Source organism: Spea bombifrons, chromosome 2, assembly GCF_027358695.1.
Source record: "Spea bombifrons isolate aSpeBom1 chromosome 2, aSpeBom1.2.pri, whole genome shotgun sequence".
NCBI lineage: Eukaryota > Metazoa > Chordata > Amphibia > Anura > Pelobatidae > Spea > Spea bombifrons.
The window spans coordinates 123,609,532-123,625,974 of record NC_071088.1 but is presented as its reverse complement, the minus strand read 5'-3'; the positions used below and the strand labels follow the sequence as shown (position 1 = coordinate 123,625,974).

General features: G+C 42.4%; 1 protein-coding gene across 1 annotated transcript; it reads right to left on the bottom strand.

Moving 5' to 3' along the window:
- Nucleotides 1-2,615: 2,615 nt before the first annotated feature.
- Nucleotides 2,616-10,390, bottom strand: N4BP2L1 (NEDD4 binding protein 2 like 1). The gene is made up of 5 exons (XM_053457784.1): nt 10,148-10,390; nt 9,389-9,516; nt 8,487-8,575; nt 6,240-6,316; nt 2,616-3,021 (listed from the first exon to the last, which is right to left on the bottom strand). The coding sequence occupies exons 1-5, from the start codon at nt 10,342-10,344 to the stop codon at nt 2,898-2,900; spliced, it is 615 nt and encodes a 204-aa protein (XP_053313759.1). The 5' UTR covers nt 10,345-10,390; the 3' UTR covers nt 2,616-2,897.
- Between the last annotated feature and the right edge of the window lie 6,053 nt (nt 10,391-16,443).

Below are 16,443 nucleotides of genomic sequence, written 5' to 3'. Positions count from 1 at the left end.
AGCCTCCCCTGCCAGCACTTCCCACGGGGGGGGGGTGCCGGCACGGGAGGTTGTCTAAGCGCATCGTGCGGATGCGTTTTACCTCTGCACCCCTCCCGGACTTACCGGAGCAGACTCCCGGGTGTCTTGCGGGGGACGTCTACGCAATACAACTTCCGGTGCCGGATGTGCCGGCACCGGAAGTTGTATTGCGTAGATGTCCCCCGCCGGTCCCGCAAGACACCCGGGAGTCTGCTCCGGTAAGTTGGGGAGGGGGGGGCAGAGGAGGACAGTGGTAGCATATCTCGGGGAGGGAGGGCAGTGGTAGCATATCTCGGGGAGGGAGGGCAGTGGTAGCGTATCTCGGGGAGGGCAGTGGCAGCGTATCTCGGGGAGGGAGGACGGTGGCAGCGTATCTCGGGGAGGGAGGACGGTGGCAGCGTATCTCGGGGAGGGAGGACGGTGGCAGCGTATCTCGGGGAGGGAGGACAGTACGGTATGCATGTTATTATATTAACCTCCTGCTTGCAAGATCTGAATGATTATTCCATCCCATCTTTTACTCACCATTATCCTGAGAGGGTGGGCACAGGGGAGAACAGGACAAATAATTAGATTAGATCCATACGATTTCAGGTAAATATCTCTAGGGGAAAAAGGCTAATTGAAAAAGCACAAAAAAAAGCCAGCTACACTTATTTTAATAAATGACATTTATTGATAAATGCTGCCAGCTAAATCTTTTATAAAAAAAATAATTATACACAATTTACAAAGAGAAAATATAGCAGTATTGGGTGGCTCAGGAGCATTCCGGCTGGCTTGAGATCATGGCAGTTGTGGATTAACAATACACCCCACCTCAAACACCACAATGTAACTGCTGTGGCCGTACAGATGTAGTATCGATACATTCTCCATTCAATGTTAATAAGCCAAGCTGCTACACTATGCAGCCAGTGCTACTCATCACGTTTACAGCCAGAACATACAGAGTAAATGTGAAAATAATAAAGAAAAGGTGCGCATTTAGTCTATAAACTGCTCCCAATACTGCTGAGAAATTATACATACGGCATGTTTAAGCTTTACATGAACATTGTATTTTTCTTTATAAACACATCCCATTGAGAAACGGCAGCATTTAATTCAATCCATTAGTCTGGACCCTGGAGGATTTCACTGGTGTTAATGAATTTCACCGTATTGCGGTTTGAAGCGGCTCATGGAGATGACTGTAAATCCCTATATGTATGAATCTGTCAAACCCTAACATGTTCTGCTAAGCGAGCCAATCTTTATTTTATTATAAATGGTGGTTTGTAACACAGCCCCCTGTTAGGCTGATCCTGAGCTGTTAACAGGTGGAGAGTCAAGGGAATGACTACTACAGGTAGGATGATATGAATTACACGTCCATTGTTTTTCTGTACAGGGTTATCCTGAAATCATGGCCCCGAAGACTTCGAACTTACCGCTGCTGTTAACGATTAATGTGTTTAAAACTAAACAACACATGGCAACAACTATTTAAAAAACTGATCCCTTTTCTATACACGGTACAAAACAAAGCAATAAAAATCTGGAATTATATGAATTTTGACAATATTTGCGTAAAATACAGATTGTCAGAAGTGATGCAAAAAGCTAGAATTTCCAAGAAAAAAACAAACAAACTGTACGCTCTTGCTTTTTTTGTTTTTTACTAACCCTCTATTTTTTCCTCTCTTATCCTCAAGATCCACGGCGAAGCAGAAAGAGGCGGTAATTAATAATAATGCTGACACTGTTTGTGATGTGCAAGGTGATTGGCTTCACGAGCAATCACATGCAAACAAGTGCCTCCCATTGGCTGCAGCTAGCGTGCCTGGGTCTCCAGGAAGCCATCAGCAGCCGTCCTGTCACCGTAGTGCCAATTATCCCCGATCGGTGACAGCAGCAGACAATGTCATATTACACCAACTGACTAATATTCTGTCTCACTCCTTAAGGGGTTAAAGGAATAACTATGAAGCATTTTAGTGTGCTGGCACCATAACTGGTTTTCACCAGATTCCGTTATGAATCCGACTGCAAGCGTAGAATGCATAAAATGCGTGTATCTTGTACATGTGCCCAAACGTGATGCTGATGACATCAGCAGGAACCGATCTCTGATTCCTGAAGCAAGTAACCAGAGCTTATGGAGAATGTATACTGCGTTAAAATCGCAGCTACTGATCGGCCTGCATGTTACACGTACTGGTCATCCTTATAATGTCGCCTAACAGTGAGACATTAGCAGCTGTGAGACACAGGGGCATCGCACATTTAGCACCAATTACCTATCTATATGGTATACTCTATACTCGCCTGCAGTCACATGTGAACTACTTTGTACCACCTGTAGCATGTTAGGTTAGTAATGGAGATTGGCTCGTGAAAGGCAGCATCCCAGTGTCCTTACTAGAAGTTGACATTTTTTTATTGGGCCAACATAGAAAAAGAGCTTTTAGGGACTTCAGGGGTCTTTTCAGATGGTTCCAAAGAAGAGATCTGAAGGCTTTCAAGCTTATGTAATTTTTTCCATGTTGATCCTATAAAAGGCATACATTTTTATGTAGCTTTTTGGTCCCAATATGCAGACTTGTTCCCATTGAGTCAAATTATGAAATAGCCAACCGGCTGGTACAGGCTGTATGGAGAAAGCATTCTGGAATGGTGGTGGGTTTATGTAACAAATGTGATCAGAGTATAAAATATTGGTTATAACCAAAATAACAGTTTCCATCGTGACACAGTGCTGTGTCCGTGGCTGGTACCTGGGGCTCGGTACTGCTTGTCAGTACATGTAAAGGATCCATGTTGGGTATTCCTCGTAGATTTAAAAATGCCCTCTCCCGATATCGGTTACCGGTCTGTCTCCGAGTGATCCGTTTTCAGGCGTGTCTGTTGTTTCGAGTCGGCTTTTCTGAATGGAGAACTGCATGGAAGGTGACGTTATGATCATAAACCTCTTTCATTCGCTGAATCTTCTCTCTTGGAACACCATGGGTATTTCTTCTAAACAGCAGAGAAATTTAAATTTTGTTAAAAATGACCTATATTTACTGTTGCTTTGAAAATAGGTTTTAAAATAAATTATAACCTATTAGTCAATATTAATATTTCTTCAAATGAAACATTCCCTTAAACAAATATAGTCAATAGAACATATATTTTTGCATATATTGCTTACTACTGAACTGACATTTAGCATTCTTAGTTATTCTTTTACAATAGATATATAATGTATATATTTAGGGCCTGGTAAGTATTTTTCCCTTTATTTGCTAAAGTTCTTGCAAAAATGGCACAATGTGAAAAAATTCTTTGCTTTTTAACCCTCCTCTATCCTCCAGTGTCAGATATGCAGAAGAAACAGGCTATATATGGGCAATATTACCACCTAGGTTTACCAAACTAAGGTGGGGGAAGCTTTTTTTTATTTAAATATTTTTAATATTTTAATTCTTTTTATTGTAGCGCAGGTAGGGTATAGTTTTGCAATTTTTCGAAAAGCACATTTAAGTTCCCTCTCATGCCCTAGCCTGAAACACAACCATTTTAAATTGCAGTCTTGTATCACTAAATTTAGGGAATTTGCAAGATGTTTTAGCTGAGCTGCATGTGTAAAATATTCCATTTATACAGCTATGTCATTTTAAAATACAGACCCTTGAAAAGCAGGGCCACTTTAACTGAATGCAAAAGGTTATTTTGTTATAAACATGAGACAAAATGCAAATGAGTGCAAGAGTGGAGCCCTCTTCTCACGTGGTCCCACTATGTCTTAACATATGTGAATCCTATTGCCATTTTTGTATACTGTATTGTTCGCTTTAAATATTACTTTCCTCCATTGTAACCGTGCTATGGAATCTCTACTGAGAGTAGCAAAACTAAAAAGCATGTTGCGTTCGCTATCAGGCTAAGTGTGCCTGCTGTATTGGGCTTGGCTCATTCTTCTAGGCTCGCCTGCCCTTCAGGATGGGGTTACTTTGATATGCTGATTGAGTTTTTTCTTTGCGATGGAACAAGTGAATACAGATTTGAGACAGAGCTAATTAGCATACCTGGGAACTCTTAGGTCTGGCTACCTGGAGCCCCCGGTGCAGAATAAAGTTGGGAGGGGGGCGCTGATGACGTGGGACACGCTATTTTTAATGGGCGGGGAGTGGGATGTTCTGTGTCCTGGAGTTTCCCCTTAGTGACCTGGAGAAGCAGTGCTTTACTCGAGTTTCCAGGTATGCGAATTAGGGATAACGCAGGCCAAGTGTAGATACTTAGCTATACAAAATAATATACAAAGCGAGCTCTCTTCAACATACATTTTATCTATTGACTTAAACTGGGGTTTTGTTTCAACAGAAGTGTGAGTGCAAGTAAGAACGCCTGCATCGGTATGTATTCACTGTAGTATTGTGGTGTTTTCAAACATTAGAAACCTGCCTTTGTACAGAATGTCTGACGAATGCCGTAAGATTTTTTCTCACTGAAATTGAACAAATGATCCCTCCTCCTGTACAGTTGGCACAATGCAGTCAGACAGGCAACGTTCTCCTGGTATCCGCCTAACCCAGACGCGCCCCTCGGACTAACAAACAGAGAAGTGTGTTTCGCCAATCCACAGAACACGTTCCCACTTCAATCCAATGCTTGGTATTGTACTTGGTGATGTGATGCTTACATGCAGCTGCTAGACCATGAAGACCTATTCCATGAAGTCCCCACCACACAGTTTTTGTGCTGATATTAGTGCCAGTGGATCTATTCAGTATGGAATCAGCAGAGCGTTGGTGACTTTTTCTAAATGCTTCCACCTTCCAATAATACCACTTATAGTTGATCATGGAATATGTAGCAGGGATGAAATTGCACAAACTGAGTTATTGCAAAGGTGGCATCCTGTCGCATCACCGCTCCTGAATTCATGTAACTCTTCAGAACGAACCATTAATTTCCCCAATGTTTGTAAATGCAGACTGCAGGGCTAGGTGCTGAATTTTATATGCCTGTGGCAATGAGTTTGATTGAAAAACCTCAATTCAATTAAGAGGTCCCAATACTTTTGTCCATATAGTCTGTATGTATATAAAGTTTTGTTTTTGAAAGAAAAGACAATTTCTTTCTGTTAACGGATCAGGAATACAGTGTAGACACCGTTAATGTTTTCAGTGACCGTTGTAGCTGGAAAGGGCTGATTTTTACTGGAGTATCTTCATAATCCCTTTATCAGTCTCGTCACTCCTGCATTCCAACGGTACATTGTGTTTGCTTATCCAAGTTTAAGTGTAAGGGGCTTACATTAGAAAATCCTTTTGCAATTAGGGTTACAAAGCTACAAATTTCATAGCTACAAACAGCTAAGTGACCCCCAATGTTTGAATGGTAGTGTTTCATATAGTTTGAGTACTGTATGTGTTGTCATTTGCCTTGTTTCTGCAAGGGGAGCACCTACTTGTTGGCATTTAGTGTTTAAAAGGCTTTTTTCAGGGATTTTTTCATTTTAGAAGCTGATACAGGATGTAGGGAGAGAGGATTCTGGAATGATTTCTGGAATGATTTCTGGAAGTGTGGCATTTATTCTGGAATCCGGGGCCCCGGATACAATTTCAAATACCTGTGGCTGTCTTTACTTCCGCGTAAACTTCAGGTCAGTTGTAGCAAATTACACTGGTCACGTCTGGACAGTAAATGATCTCTCCTCTGTTAAGTTACTATTGCTAATTTTTCTGCCACCCCTAGTAACGTCAGTGCGAGAAAAATGAATAAAATAGTATTTTAAAGAAATATCTACAGAACAATTAAACTGATTGAAAAAAATGACACTATAGGTGGTTATAATGAATGTAGTTATAATAAAACGACACCAATGATCCCCTTTATTGTACGTGTAAAGTTCAAGCTAGGTTGGGTAAAAGCTGCAAGTATTAATGAGCTATTGTCCCATATGGCATATACCGCATGCAATATTCCACACCACTGGGTTTGAATTTTGTGAGTAACAATAATATTCCTTAAGCAGCCAAGTTGGATGTATGCGTTGTCATCTTAATTTATACTTAGTCTTTGTTAAGCTTGTCTGAGCAGGGCCGCCTCACCTGTTGGTCCTATAAGTCAAATTGTTATGTTATATATGTCCTGTCCACCCATTGCTACGGAATATGATGTCGCTATATACAACAATAAATAATAATAAATATCTGTAATGATTAAACAAAGATTATTTATGAACATACCTTGCTAATTCTCTTACATTAAACTTCCAACTTGTGTCAGGCTCTCGAAAAAGGACTTGATAACCATTCTCAAGTGCCTGTTAGTAGAGATATTGACAGATCAACCACTGATATGCATTAACGTACTGTCTGCTATCACACACAGCTCTGTCCTAGCAGGGAATGGCCTCTTATTCTCAGGGCTGAATGTCTGATATGACCGATCATGAATATGTTTTGATTGACACTTTTTAAGTGGGTGAAGTTAATATTGTCTCTGTATTTTAGCTATAGCTCGTTCTGTCCAAAGTCCATACAGTTGTGTGAAAAATATTTGCCCCGTCTGATTTTCCGCATGGTTGCATATTTTTGGCGCTGAATGTTTTTGGATCTTCAACCATAACCTGGGTGAATAATTTACACATAATAAAAATGTATTTATTGAAGAAGATTATGCAGCACTCAATGTTCCTGTGTGGAAAAGAAATCTCCCTCTTGGAGTCCAAACCTACGTCACCAGCAGAAACTGCTTTTCATTATTACTCCTTTGTGCATGAACTGTTTATATTTTGGCGCTGCTTTAACATCTCAACTGGGTTTGGGACCGGCCTTTGATTAGACCATTCTAAAACATTTGCACAATCATTCTGATATAGATTGCTTGTGTGTTTTGGATATTTTCCTCACTGCATGGGACAGGTACACTTCAGCTGATGGATGAAGACCTGACATTTTCCGCTACAGTTTCTCACACGAGTAGGAATCATGGTTTATTCAGATACGTATCATGGCTGGTCGCTGCCCTAGGCCTGGCTCAGCCGTGCCATGCCACTTACCTCTGCTATCTACTAGATGCGTTTGGATTCGGACAAAGTGGTTGGTGGAGAAGTTAGGGAGACATTAAGAGAAAGCGTGAGTGACAACATGTTTTATTTCCGGATTGAAAACAATAAATGGAGTCAATGAACACTGACCTTGACCTCTGCTGTGAGAGAAATCAGCAGAGCCATGCATGTTATTCGAGGCTCCTTGGTGACCACACTGGATGATTTTATGCCCTGCTTTTTGAGAGATTTTGGCAGGATGCTGGGGTGAATCATTGCTGTCCCCGAGCTTTACAGTCGAGTTGAACGCCAGAGCCCCAGATGGCTGCTCACCAACAACTGTTCTCCTGGAACCAAGCTGTGGAACCTTGCGTTCTGGCAACTTCAATCTGATAGCAAGGGCCACCACTGCTCAGAATTATATTCCAATCATGTTCCAAATGAGTTCTCGTTGTTTAAAGGACTTTAAACACCTGATTGTAATAGTTCATGGGGTTGAGCTTTCTTGGGGAGGAGGGTGGACATTAATGTTTTCACACCTGAAGATTGCATGTTTGATTACCTAGCACATCAAACAAATGAAGCAGGCATCTGTCCATGTAATTTATCCTACCTGAGTATAAATTACTTCAACTCCCAAAACAATCTGTCCAAGATCAACGTGGAAAATATGCAACGATGCTCGGGGCAAACACTTTTTCACATTGTGCAGCCTATTAAGTAATCACAATGTTACACATTTAGCTGCAGGAAATGCCAAGGAATTACAGTTAAGTTAAACCAGTCAGACCAGTTTAGACATGATATAGTTAACGTGAATAATTACTAACTGTAAAACATAAAACAAAACACGTGCTGGTGTTGTCTGCCTACATCAAAAATACTGAATTTCGAGTGCCAAACATACAGGGATTTAAATAATGTGATAATAATAATAATAATAATAATCAGGGCTGTCCCTAGGGTGGGAAACATTTTATTTTGTGGGTTCACTGTAGAAAACCCAGAATAAGCAATAAATCAGAATAAATCCAACAATTTCAGCAATTTCTTGCAATGACTTAGAGCTTATGAGTTTCTGGGAAGAATATTTAACCAGAAATTCAGAAAAGTAGAAAATGCATAATTTTCACTTTTTTTTTTTTTTTAACTTATTTATGCCTGAGCACTGTATTATTATAAGATTGTCAATTCATTTTAAATATCTCAATGGAAATTATGTTTTTAAAAAGGCTGCCTTGTGTAAGGCTATCCAGATACCATGATGGCTGTTAGATAGCAGCTGGGTACCTATAAATGAGCGGGTGAAAGAAAGTCAATACATTGTATATGTAATAAACGGCTGGAGGAAAATCAATACATTATATATATATATATATATATATATATATATATATATATAGTGTATAATTTTACTGGCTTAACTAAAAGTCCAAGTGCTTACCATTACTGCGTATGGTTTCATTTCCCATGCCTGAACATTGGTATTGTCTATAATAATGGGAGTCTTCCCTCTGTTCATCGCTTTACGTGCTGTAAAGAACAAGATTTAATTCCGTAAAGGGAATCTACCAATAATAGCTTCATGTCATGTGTTTGTCTTGCGAAACACTGTCTTTTTTAAACTGTGTCACTTAAAGTAAAGCATGTTGGAATCTAGCCCCTAACCAAGTATTGTAATAAGCATCTGTTATTGATGTTAGAAGTTACTCAGTTGTAAACTCCACATATTACAGGGCAGAACTTGACCTGTACTGGTCATGTAAAATAATACAAAAAACAAAAACTGTCTGCGCAGACAGTTTTTGTTTTTTGTATACATTGTACAGCCAATACACTGTTTCTTGCTGCATGCTTACACCTGTTTGGTAGGCCTCGTATTACACATTTGTATTATTTGAGCCTGTGACTAGCTTAGCGCACCGACATTTTTTCTTTTCCATGTAAAATAATATACCATTAGGTTAATCACTGGCTTGCTTTAACCAGGGACGCTTATAGAAAATATATAATACAGGGGAACGATGATCATAGTGCAGTGTAACATTTCTATACCGTCCCAAGCAGACCTAGGAACTTACCGGGTTTTACCCCGGTTACTGTGTTCAGTCCTTGGCAGACGGTACAGCATTTGGTCATGTCCACTGCTCAAGCCCATATACCACCCTTCAAAGTCTAAGTGGTGCTTGTTCTGCCCTCTTGTGCAGCTATCTATATCTCTTTCTGGCTCCTACAAGGAGTAGTAGCCCTGAAAGCTCCCAGATATAGCCACGATTTACCAAAGCTCTATGGTCTCCCACATCGGGCAAGATTTATTAGAATATGTTCATGATTCAGGAGATTCACCTCTTCTCTGATTCCATCTGTGGGCCTCTGGTAGCAAATCCTGGTCGTAGAAGTATGAACCATCCTCCATGATAAAGTAATCATCTGTGCTAAACAGAAGAGCACTTGGAAACTCTTGTTTCAGTTTCCTATTTAGAGAAAAAAACGACAATGATTTTGTATAATAAGAGCTGACCGTTTCATACCTAAATCAGTCACGTTGCGCAGCCTACGCCGCTAGAGTGAAACCGATTTTAAAAGACAGGTAGACCGCGTGTAGGGAACACTACAAACATACCCGTGTGTAACTGAATCAATTGGATTATTATTGGAGCCCAAAGATACATTTGTAGTAACACGACACGGCGACAAAAAACACGACATGGCGGAGCGCCGTCCCCCGCGGGGCACATCGCTGTAACCGATAGTTCTTAATACAGTCTGTGAGCCCCGATTCATAAACAACCCCCCAAACTTTATTTATACAGAGACAAACACACAGGAACGGCTTCAAAGTTAATAACAGGAAACCCATTTTGCCTCACGGATGTCACCTTAATCTTTTTAATTGCCTGGCTGGCCTTTTATTTATTACTCACTTTGTACAAATACGGTAAGTAATATTACCTGGTGCCCAAATGTCACCCACCATAACAGCACAGCGGTCACATGACAGGGGTACAACCTCCAGCTGCTGGCTGAGGCCACTGGGAGTTGTGCTCTCCAGCCACACATACCCATGCCTTCATCCGTTTGGGGTGATAGGAGCCCCCCGTGTACCTGGCTAGGCTGGTCTTGCCGGAGCCGGGGAGCCCCCTTAGGAGGTAGATGTGTTTGGTGAACCTGGATGGACGACGAGCGGGGGCAGGAGGATGATGGGGCGCACAGGGCCTCTCACTGGGGCGCTGCCTGTGTCTGCCCCGGGGGGCTCCGCCAAGGTTCAGGCTGCCGAAAGCCCCGATAAAGCCCTCGTCCATCCCGTCCCGGGTAGCGCTTCGCTTTCTGTTTACTCCTCGAAAGGGCGTCCGGGGAGGGGCGCGGGGCTGGCACCGGGGAGTCCGGGGAGGGGCGCGGGGCTGGCGGCGGAGGGACCAGGCTCCTTGGGACTCGCCTACAGGCCCGCAAAAAGCTGGAAGCGCCACACTCTTCACGCTCAGCCAGCATCAGCCTTTTGAAAACCCGCCCCAGACATCGGGACGGGTGGGATTTATCTTCTTGTTTTATAGGAAAGAGATGCAGCCGGTGAGCCGCCCGCCGGCCCCTCGCTAAAATATACAGAGGCCAAAAAAGGGCGCGTTTACAAAGTACACAGACAGAGGCCAAGGGACGTGTTTACACTGCGGACATTGTTTACAAACTACACAAAAAGACGTGTTTACACTGCGGACATGTTTACAAACTACACACACCGCGGAAGTATGTGAGAAGCTGTGAAAAAAAAACTGCTTCTTACTCCATAAAAACTAAGGAAGCTGCCATGAAATACAGTCTCAATGTAACGAGTGTACAATTCCACAGCAATAATATATATATATTGTATAAACACACATATAATGTATAAATATATATAACAGTAGAGGAATGTAGGTTAGTGTGTTTCATTGTGTTGTGATAAACGTGTTAAGTGCGAGCGGGAGGTGGACGCTGTTGCACGCCGTGATGCGGGTGACTTTCTCTAATTTAATATTCCGGACATGCGCCCCATGTGCTTTTTCGGGGTATCTTTGAAGCCGGCCAGTTCCATTTACACCATCAAAACATATATTTTTGAAAAATACTGACACCTCAGGGTATTTTAAATGCTGACATTTTTACCCGTTCCATGCACTAATTCTATATTTGTCTAAGTTTGTGGTAGTAATATTTTATGTTTTGTTTTTTTTTTAATATATATATATATATACAGCAAACATTGACTCCCCAGTGAGGGGCCACACGGGGCTCCTGCTGCAGAGCTCAGTGTTGCTGAATGCCTTGACATTGAGGCATTACATCAACACGATTTAAGTGAATAAAGTGATCTTAGATCGCTTTCCAAGCTTATTTAATGCCATGATGGGCCAGGCACATCATCTGTCGTTAACTGACCGTTTTCCCTGCGATGTGCCGGCATGTCATTGGTCGTTAAGGGGTTAAGAATGAGCCATTCTACTGTTTACCAAAAAGCAGTGAGATACGGCGTCAAGGTGTTCTACCTCTGCTATCTTAACTCTGTCAAGATACAAAAGCATGCAGCTGTCTGAAAAGCATTGTGTAAAAACACTTGCAGCCTCTGTATCACAGAGTGAAACGGAGGTCTAAGACACTTTGTTTTCAATATGAAGACCATGGCCCACCGACTCGAGGGGAGCCATCCACAGCGAGTTTCTCTTTACTATGGAAGAGAATACTAAAGTTTATTTAAAAAAAAAAAAAAAAGACTTACAAAGATGCGTTAAAGAGATGAATCCGACTGAACATGTAAATAAATAGTTGTGTTTATGTACTTCAATGGTAACTAACCATTTCTTACTAACTACATGGAACTCCACTGGAACAACTTCAAGAGCAAAACAACAAATTCTTACTCGGGAATTTCTTTTTCTTGTGCGTCTCCAGCAGCACTGACGTAAGAGCTACAGCTACTCCTCCAGGTAGGAGGTCAGTGCCTGACCTCACAAACGCTCTACTGGATGTACGGGCAAACATTCCCACAGAAACACTTCTCAGAAGAGTGGAAGCTGTCATTGCTACAAATATATATTACACACACACTCGGTGGCACTCTAGGGCACCAGAAACCTTATGTCTGGCTCTGAACTCAGTACCCTATAGAGATCAATTATTACTGCAAGCTGTGCCAAGGACACTTTGCCTATGTTGCGGTGAGCATTTCTCGGGGGGTTGTTTTATTTTTCCCGTCAATGAAGAATGTGGAAGCGTATCTCTTCCCACTGGCAGTAAATAAGCACTCTGGAAGTCATCAGACAATGAAAAATCTACTAGGGCATATTTCTACACACAGCTACAGGTGGATATATTGGTTTGAAAAAGACCAATATACTATCATCTGGTACACTATCATGTATTCTATGTTGATATGTATTTAGAGCCTTAAAACCAGAATATGGATTAGAAGCAGTCTTCTTGAATGTGCAACCCCCCCAATAGGATAGGCCGAGGCATGATCTGGGAGAAGGGTTAAAAAGGTAAGTCCTGACATCTGGACTTACCTATTTATCTCCCTAACTTCCAGGAGGAGGTGGGGGGTCACACAACGTTCCATCAACCCTGTGAGGAGAGTACGGCAGCTCACAGAACAAGTGTGTGTCTGCCTGGGTATTTTAATGTGTGTGGTATGTATGGTAGTGTATGCATGTGTGTCTGCCTGGGTATTTTAGTGTGTGTGGGTATGTATGGTTGTGAATGCATGTGTGTCTGCCTGGGTATTTTAATGTGTGTGGTATGTATGGTAGTGTATGCATGTGTGTCTGCCTGGGTATTTAGTGTGTGTGGGTATGTATGGTTGTGAATGCATATGTGTCTGCCTGGGTATTTTAGTATGTGTGGGTATGTATGGTAGTGTATGCATGTGTGTCTGCCTGGGTATTTAGTGTGTGGGGGTATGTATGGTAGTGTATGCATGTGTGTCTGCCTGGGTATTTTAGTGTGTGTGGGTATGTATGTGCTTGGAAATGTAGTTGCTGTGGCCTTACCCCAAGTGGGCAGTTAAGAGTTACACTTGAGTTAAACGGGAGGGAAACATACCAAGTACCACTGCAGAAAGCAGGATTGCACCCGTGCCGCACCCCTCCTGTGGAATTCCCTTCCCCATTCCGTTCAGACTTTCTGCATCATGCGCAACTCTCAAAACCTCTCTGAAAACCCACCTGTTCAGGGAAGCGAACAACATTCCTTCCCAGTACTCCCAACCATCATCATAATCAAGCCATCTGAACAATCAACAGCTTCAACACATCATCGGAACCAGACCAACTCATCCCCATCCAAACCGTCCTCTCCTATTGTCTCACTTCCCCCTCAACCACCGACTAGATTGTAAGCTCCCAAGAGCAGGGCCCTCCTCTCCTTTGCACCAGTTTGTTATTGTATGTATTTTTGTTCTACTGACTGCTGCAGAATCTGCCAGGGGATTTATAAATAAATGTAATTTGTGTCTGCCTGGGTATTTTAGCGGGTGTGGGTATGTATGGTAATGTCCGGGTATGTTAGTAGGTGAACGTGTGTCTTTGGGTGTCTTTTAAACACATTTTTAGGAGAAAAAGAAAATGACAGCTTTCTCTTTCTATATGATGCTGCGCCTTTTTCAAGAGGGCCCCTAAGTGGAACAGCACATTTAAACAAAAACATTTTCAGTGTACCATAGGAGACGCTACAGAGCTAGATGTTCTATTTACTAAGCTTAAGCTACCACAGGGGATACTACCAAGTTCATATTAAAGTAGACAATCATCATTTTGAAGCTGTATAACTCCTTTCCCAGTTAGCAGATCTTGGGCATCTTACTAGGAGAAATAACATTTGAAAATAAATGACTTGCTCTATTAGTATTTATTGGCAGTGAAGTTCCAAAACTGCCTTGTACCATTTCTTTTATTTCACACAATTTAGAGTATTCCAATTGACCATAAATGTTGCTTTAGAAGTGAGAAGAACAAAATCAAGCATTCACGTTATGCCCACAATATTTTTCGGACATAAGAAAAACAAAAATGTGTTGCAAAGCTGTGTGGCTTATTCATTCCTTTAATGAGCGAACTATGTTGTGCACAGCAACCTACATGAAAAAAAAAAACAGGAGAATAATTTTTAAAATATATATGTAAAAAGTCTGTTAAAATTCTTATTAACTACATTAAGAAACAAAACGTATCAATATATCATAAATTGACCCCTGCCTTCCCATGGAAGCTTCTTCCTTTAGCTCTAAAGATTTAGCGGTCTCGCAGAAGACCAGGCCCGGACTGGCCATCGGGCACACCGGGCATTTGCCCGGTGGGCCGGGCCACGGCAGGGCCGCATTGACTTAGGGGCTGATGGAGCTGCAGCTCCAGGCCCCTACCCTACCTACCGGGTCCGTCACTCTAAGGGGCCGGGAAGTCCCCACCAAGGCCGGCCTTACGGGTCTGCGGCCGCACAGGGTATAAATTAAAACATCAGGGTTTTTTTTACTTTATTTAACATCCTCCATGTTAAATAAAGTTTTTTTTAACTTTATTTAACATGGAGGATGTTAAATAAAGTTGAAAAAAAACCCCGATGTTTTAATTTAAACCCTGTGCGGCCGCAGACCCCTAAGGCCGGCCCTGGTGGGGGCTTCCTGGCCCCTTAGAGCAGGACCGGCCTTTGGGGTGTGTGACCGCACAGGGCGTCACACTCTAGGGGGCGGGGGGCGGTCCGCACCGGGTGCCGCTCATCAGGGGGTGCCAACTTGCGGCACCCGGCACCCCTCCAGAGACGGACAGTAATGTCCGCCGCTGGAGGAGCAGGTTCGCAAGGGAGCGGTATCGGAGGTCTTTAACAGACCTCCGGTCCCTTGAGTGATTTTAAGCCGGGTTCAACCCGGCTTAAAATCACTCAAGGGAGCCGGAGGTCTGTTAAAGACCTCCGATACCGCTCCCTTGTGATCTGCACGGCAACAGCTGCTGTGCGCCGGGATCTGACAACAAACCCCGGCGCACAGCAGCTGTTGCCCTCTGAACCGGAAGAAGACAGAGAAGACAGAAGAACTGAAGAAGAGGAGCGAAGAAGAGGAAAAGGAGCTGTAAGGAGAAAAGAGGAAAGGTAGGAAAATATTCAGTGAGTGGATTAGTATATATGTGTGGATTGGTATATGTGTGGATTGGTGTATATGTGTGGATTGGTATATATGTGGGGATTGGTATATATGTGGGGATTGGTATATATGTGGGGATTGGTATATATGTGGGGATTGGCATACGTGTGGATTGGCATACGTGTGGATTGGTATATATGTGTGGATTGGTATACGTGTGGATTGGTATACGTGTGGATTGGTATACGTGTGGATTGGTATACGTGTGGATTGGTATACGTGTGGATTGGTATATACGTGTGGATTGGTATATACGTGTGGATTGGTATATACGTGTGGATTGGTATATGTGTGGATTGGTATATTTGTGTGGATTGGTAAGTGTGTGAGAGTGATGGGTGTTATGCTGTACCATTTCCAATGTCTTTTTCATGATCTAATTATGCTCTAAAAGTACATCATAACTCCCATCACTCTATACTGTTCCATACAGTGGCAGAGCTGGGAGGCAGAGGCCTTGCACCCCCACCGCAGGACTCCTGAAAGGTAAGTGAACTTCAAAGAGGGAGAGGGTAGATAGTTAGGAGGGGGTAGATAGGAAAAAGGGCGTGAGACGGGGGAAAGAGGGTAGATAGGGAGAAGGGAGTGAGAAGGGGTAGATAGGGGAGAAGGGAGTGAGAAGGGGTAGATGGGGCAGAAGGGAGTGAGAAGGGGTAGATAGGGCAATCATACTCCTATCATGCCAAGTCTGCGAGTACATCCTGGAATCTGGGTATGCCTGGGCATGATAGGAATGTGATTGCTGTTAACAATCATATATATATACATATAATATTGTTTTTTAATTGTTTTGTCCTATTTTGGTGTGTTACTTACTTTAAATAAAAGTGTTAAATTTTTTTATGGTGTGGGGAGGTCATATTCGGTTTCGGACAGGTAAATGCTGCATTTTCGGTTTCAGTCCAGAATTCGTTTCGGTGCATCCCTACTACTAAGCCAGACAATGAAGTGGTAGGCCTACACCACATCAATGTTTGGCGTAGTATATAGTGATTGGTGTTATGCTGCACTATTGTCAATGTCTGGCTCAATGTATAGTGATAGGGATTACGCTGTACCACTGTCAATGTGTGCCTCAGTATATAGTGATAGGTGTTATGCTGTACCACCGTCATTGTCTGCCTCAGTATATAGTGGTAGGTGTTATGCTGTACCACCGTCAATTTCTGCCTCAGTATATAGTGATAAGTATTATGCTGTACCACCGTCAATGTCTGCCTCAGTATATAATGATAACAGT

Bases quoted from the DNA above. Each gene is read 5' to 3' on its own strand.
- N4BP2L1 (XM_053457784.1), bottom strand. From the start codon at position 10,344: ATGGACGAGGGCTTTATCGGGGCTTTCGGCAGCCTGAACCTTGGCGGA. The intron at 9,517-10,147 runs GTACACGGGGGG...TTCTCTAAATAG, and splicing joins GGCAAGACCAGCCTAGCCAG to GAAACTGAAACAAGAGTTTC. The intron at 3,022-6,239 runs GTATGTTCATAA...TCTGCTGTTTAG, and splicing joins AATGTAAGAGAATTAGCAAG to AAGAAATACCCATGGTGTTC.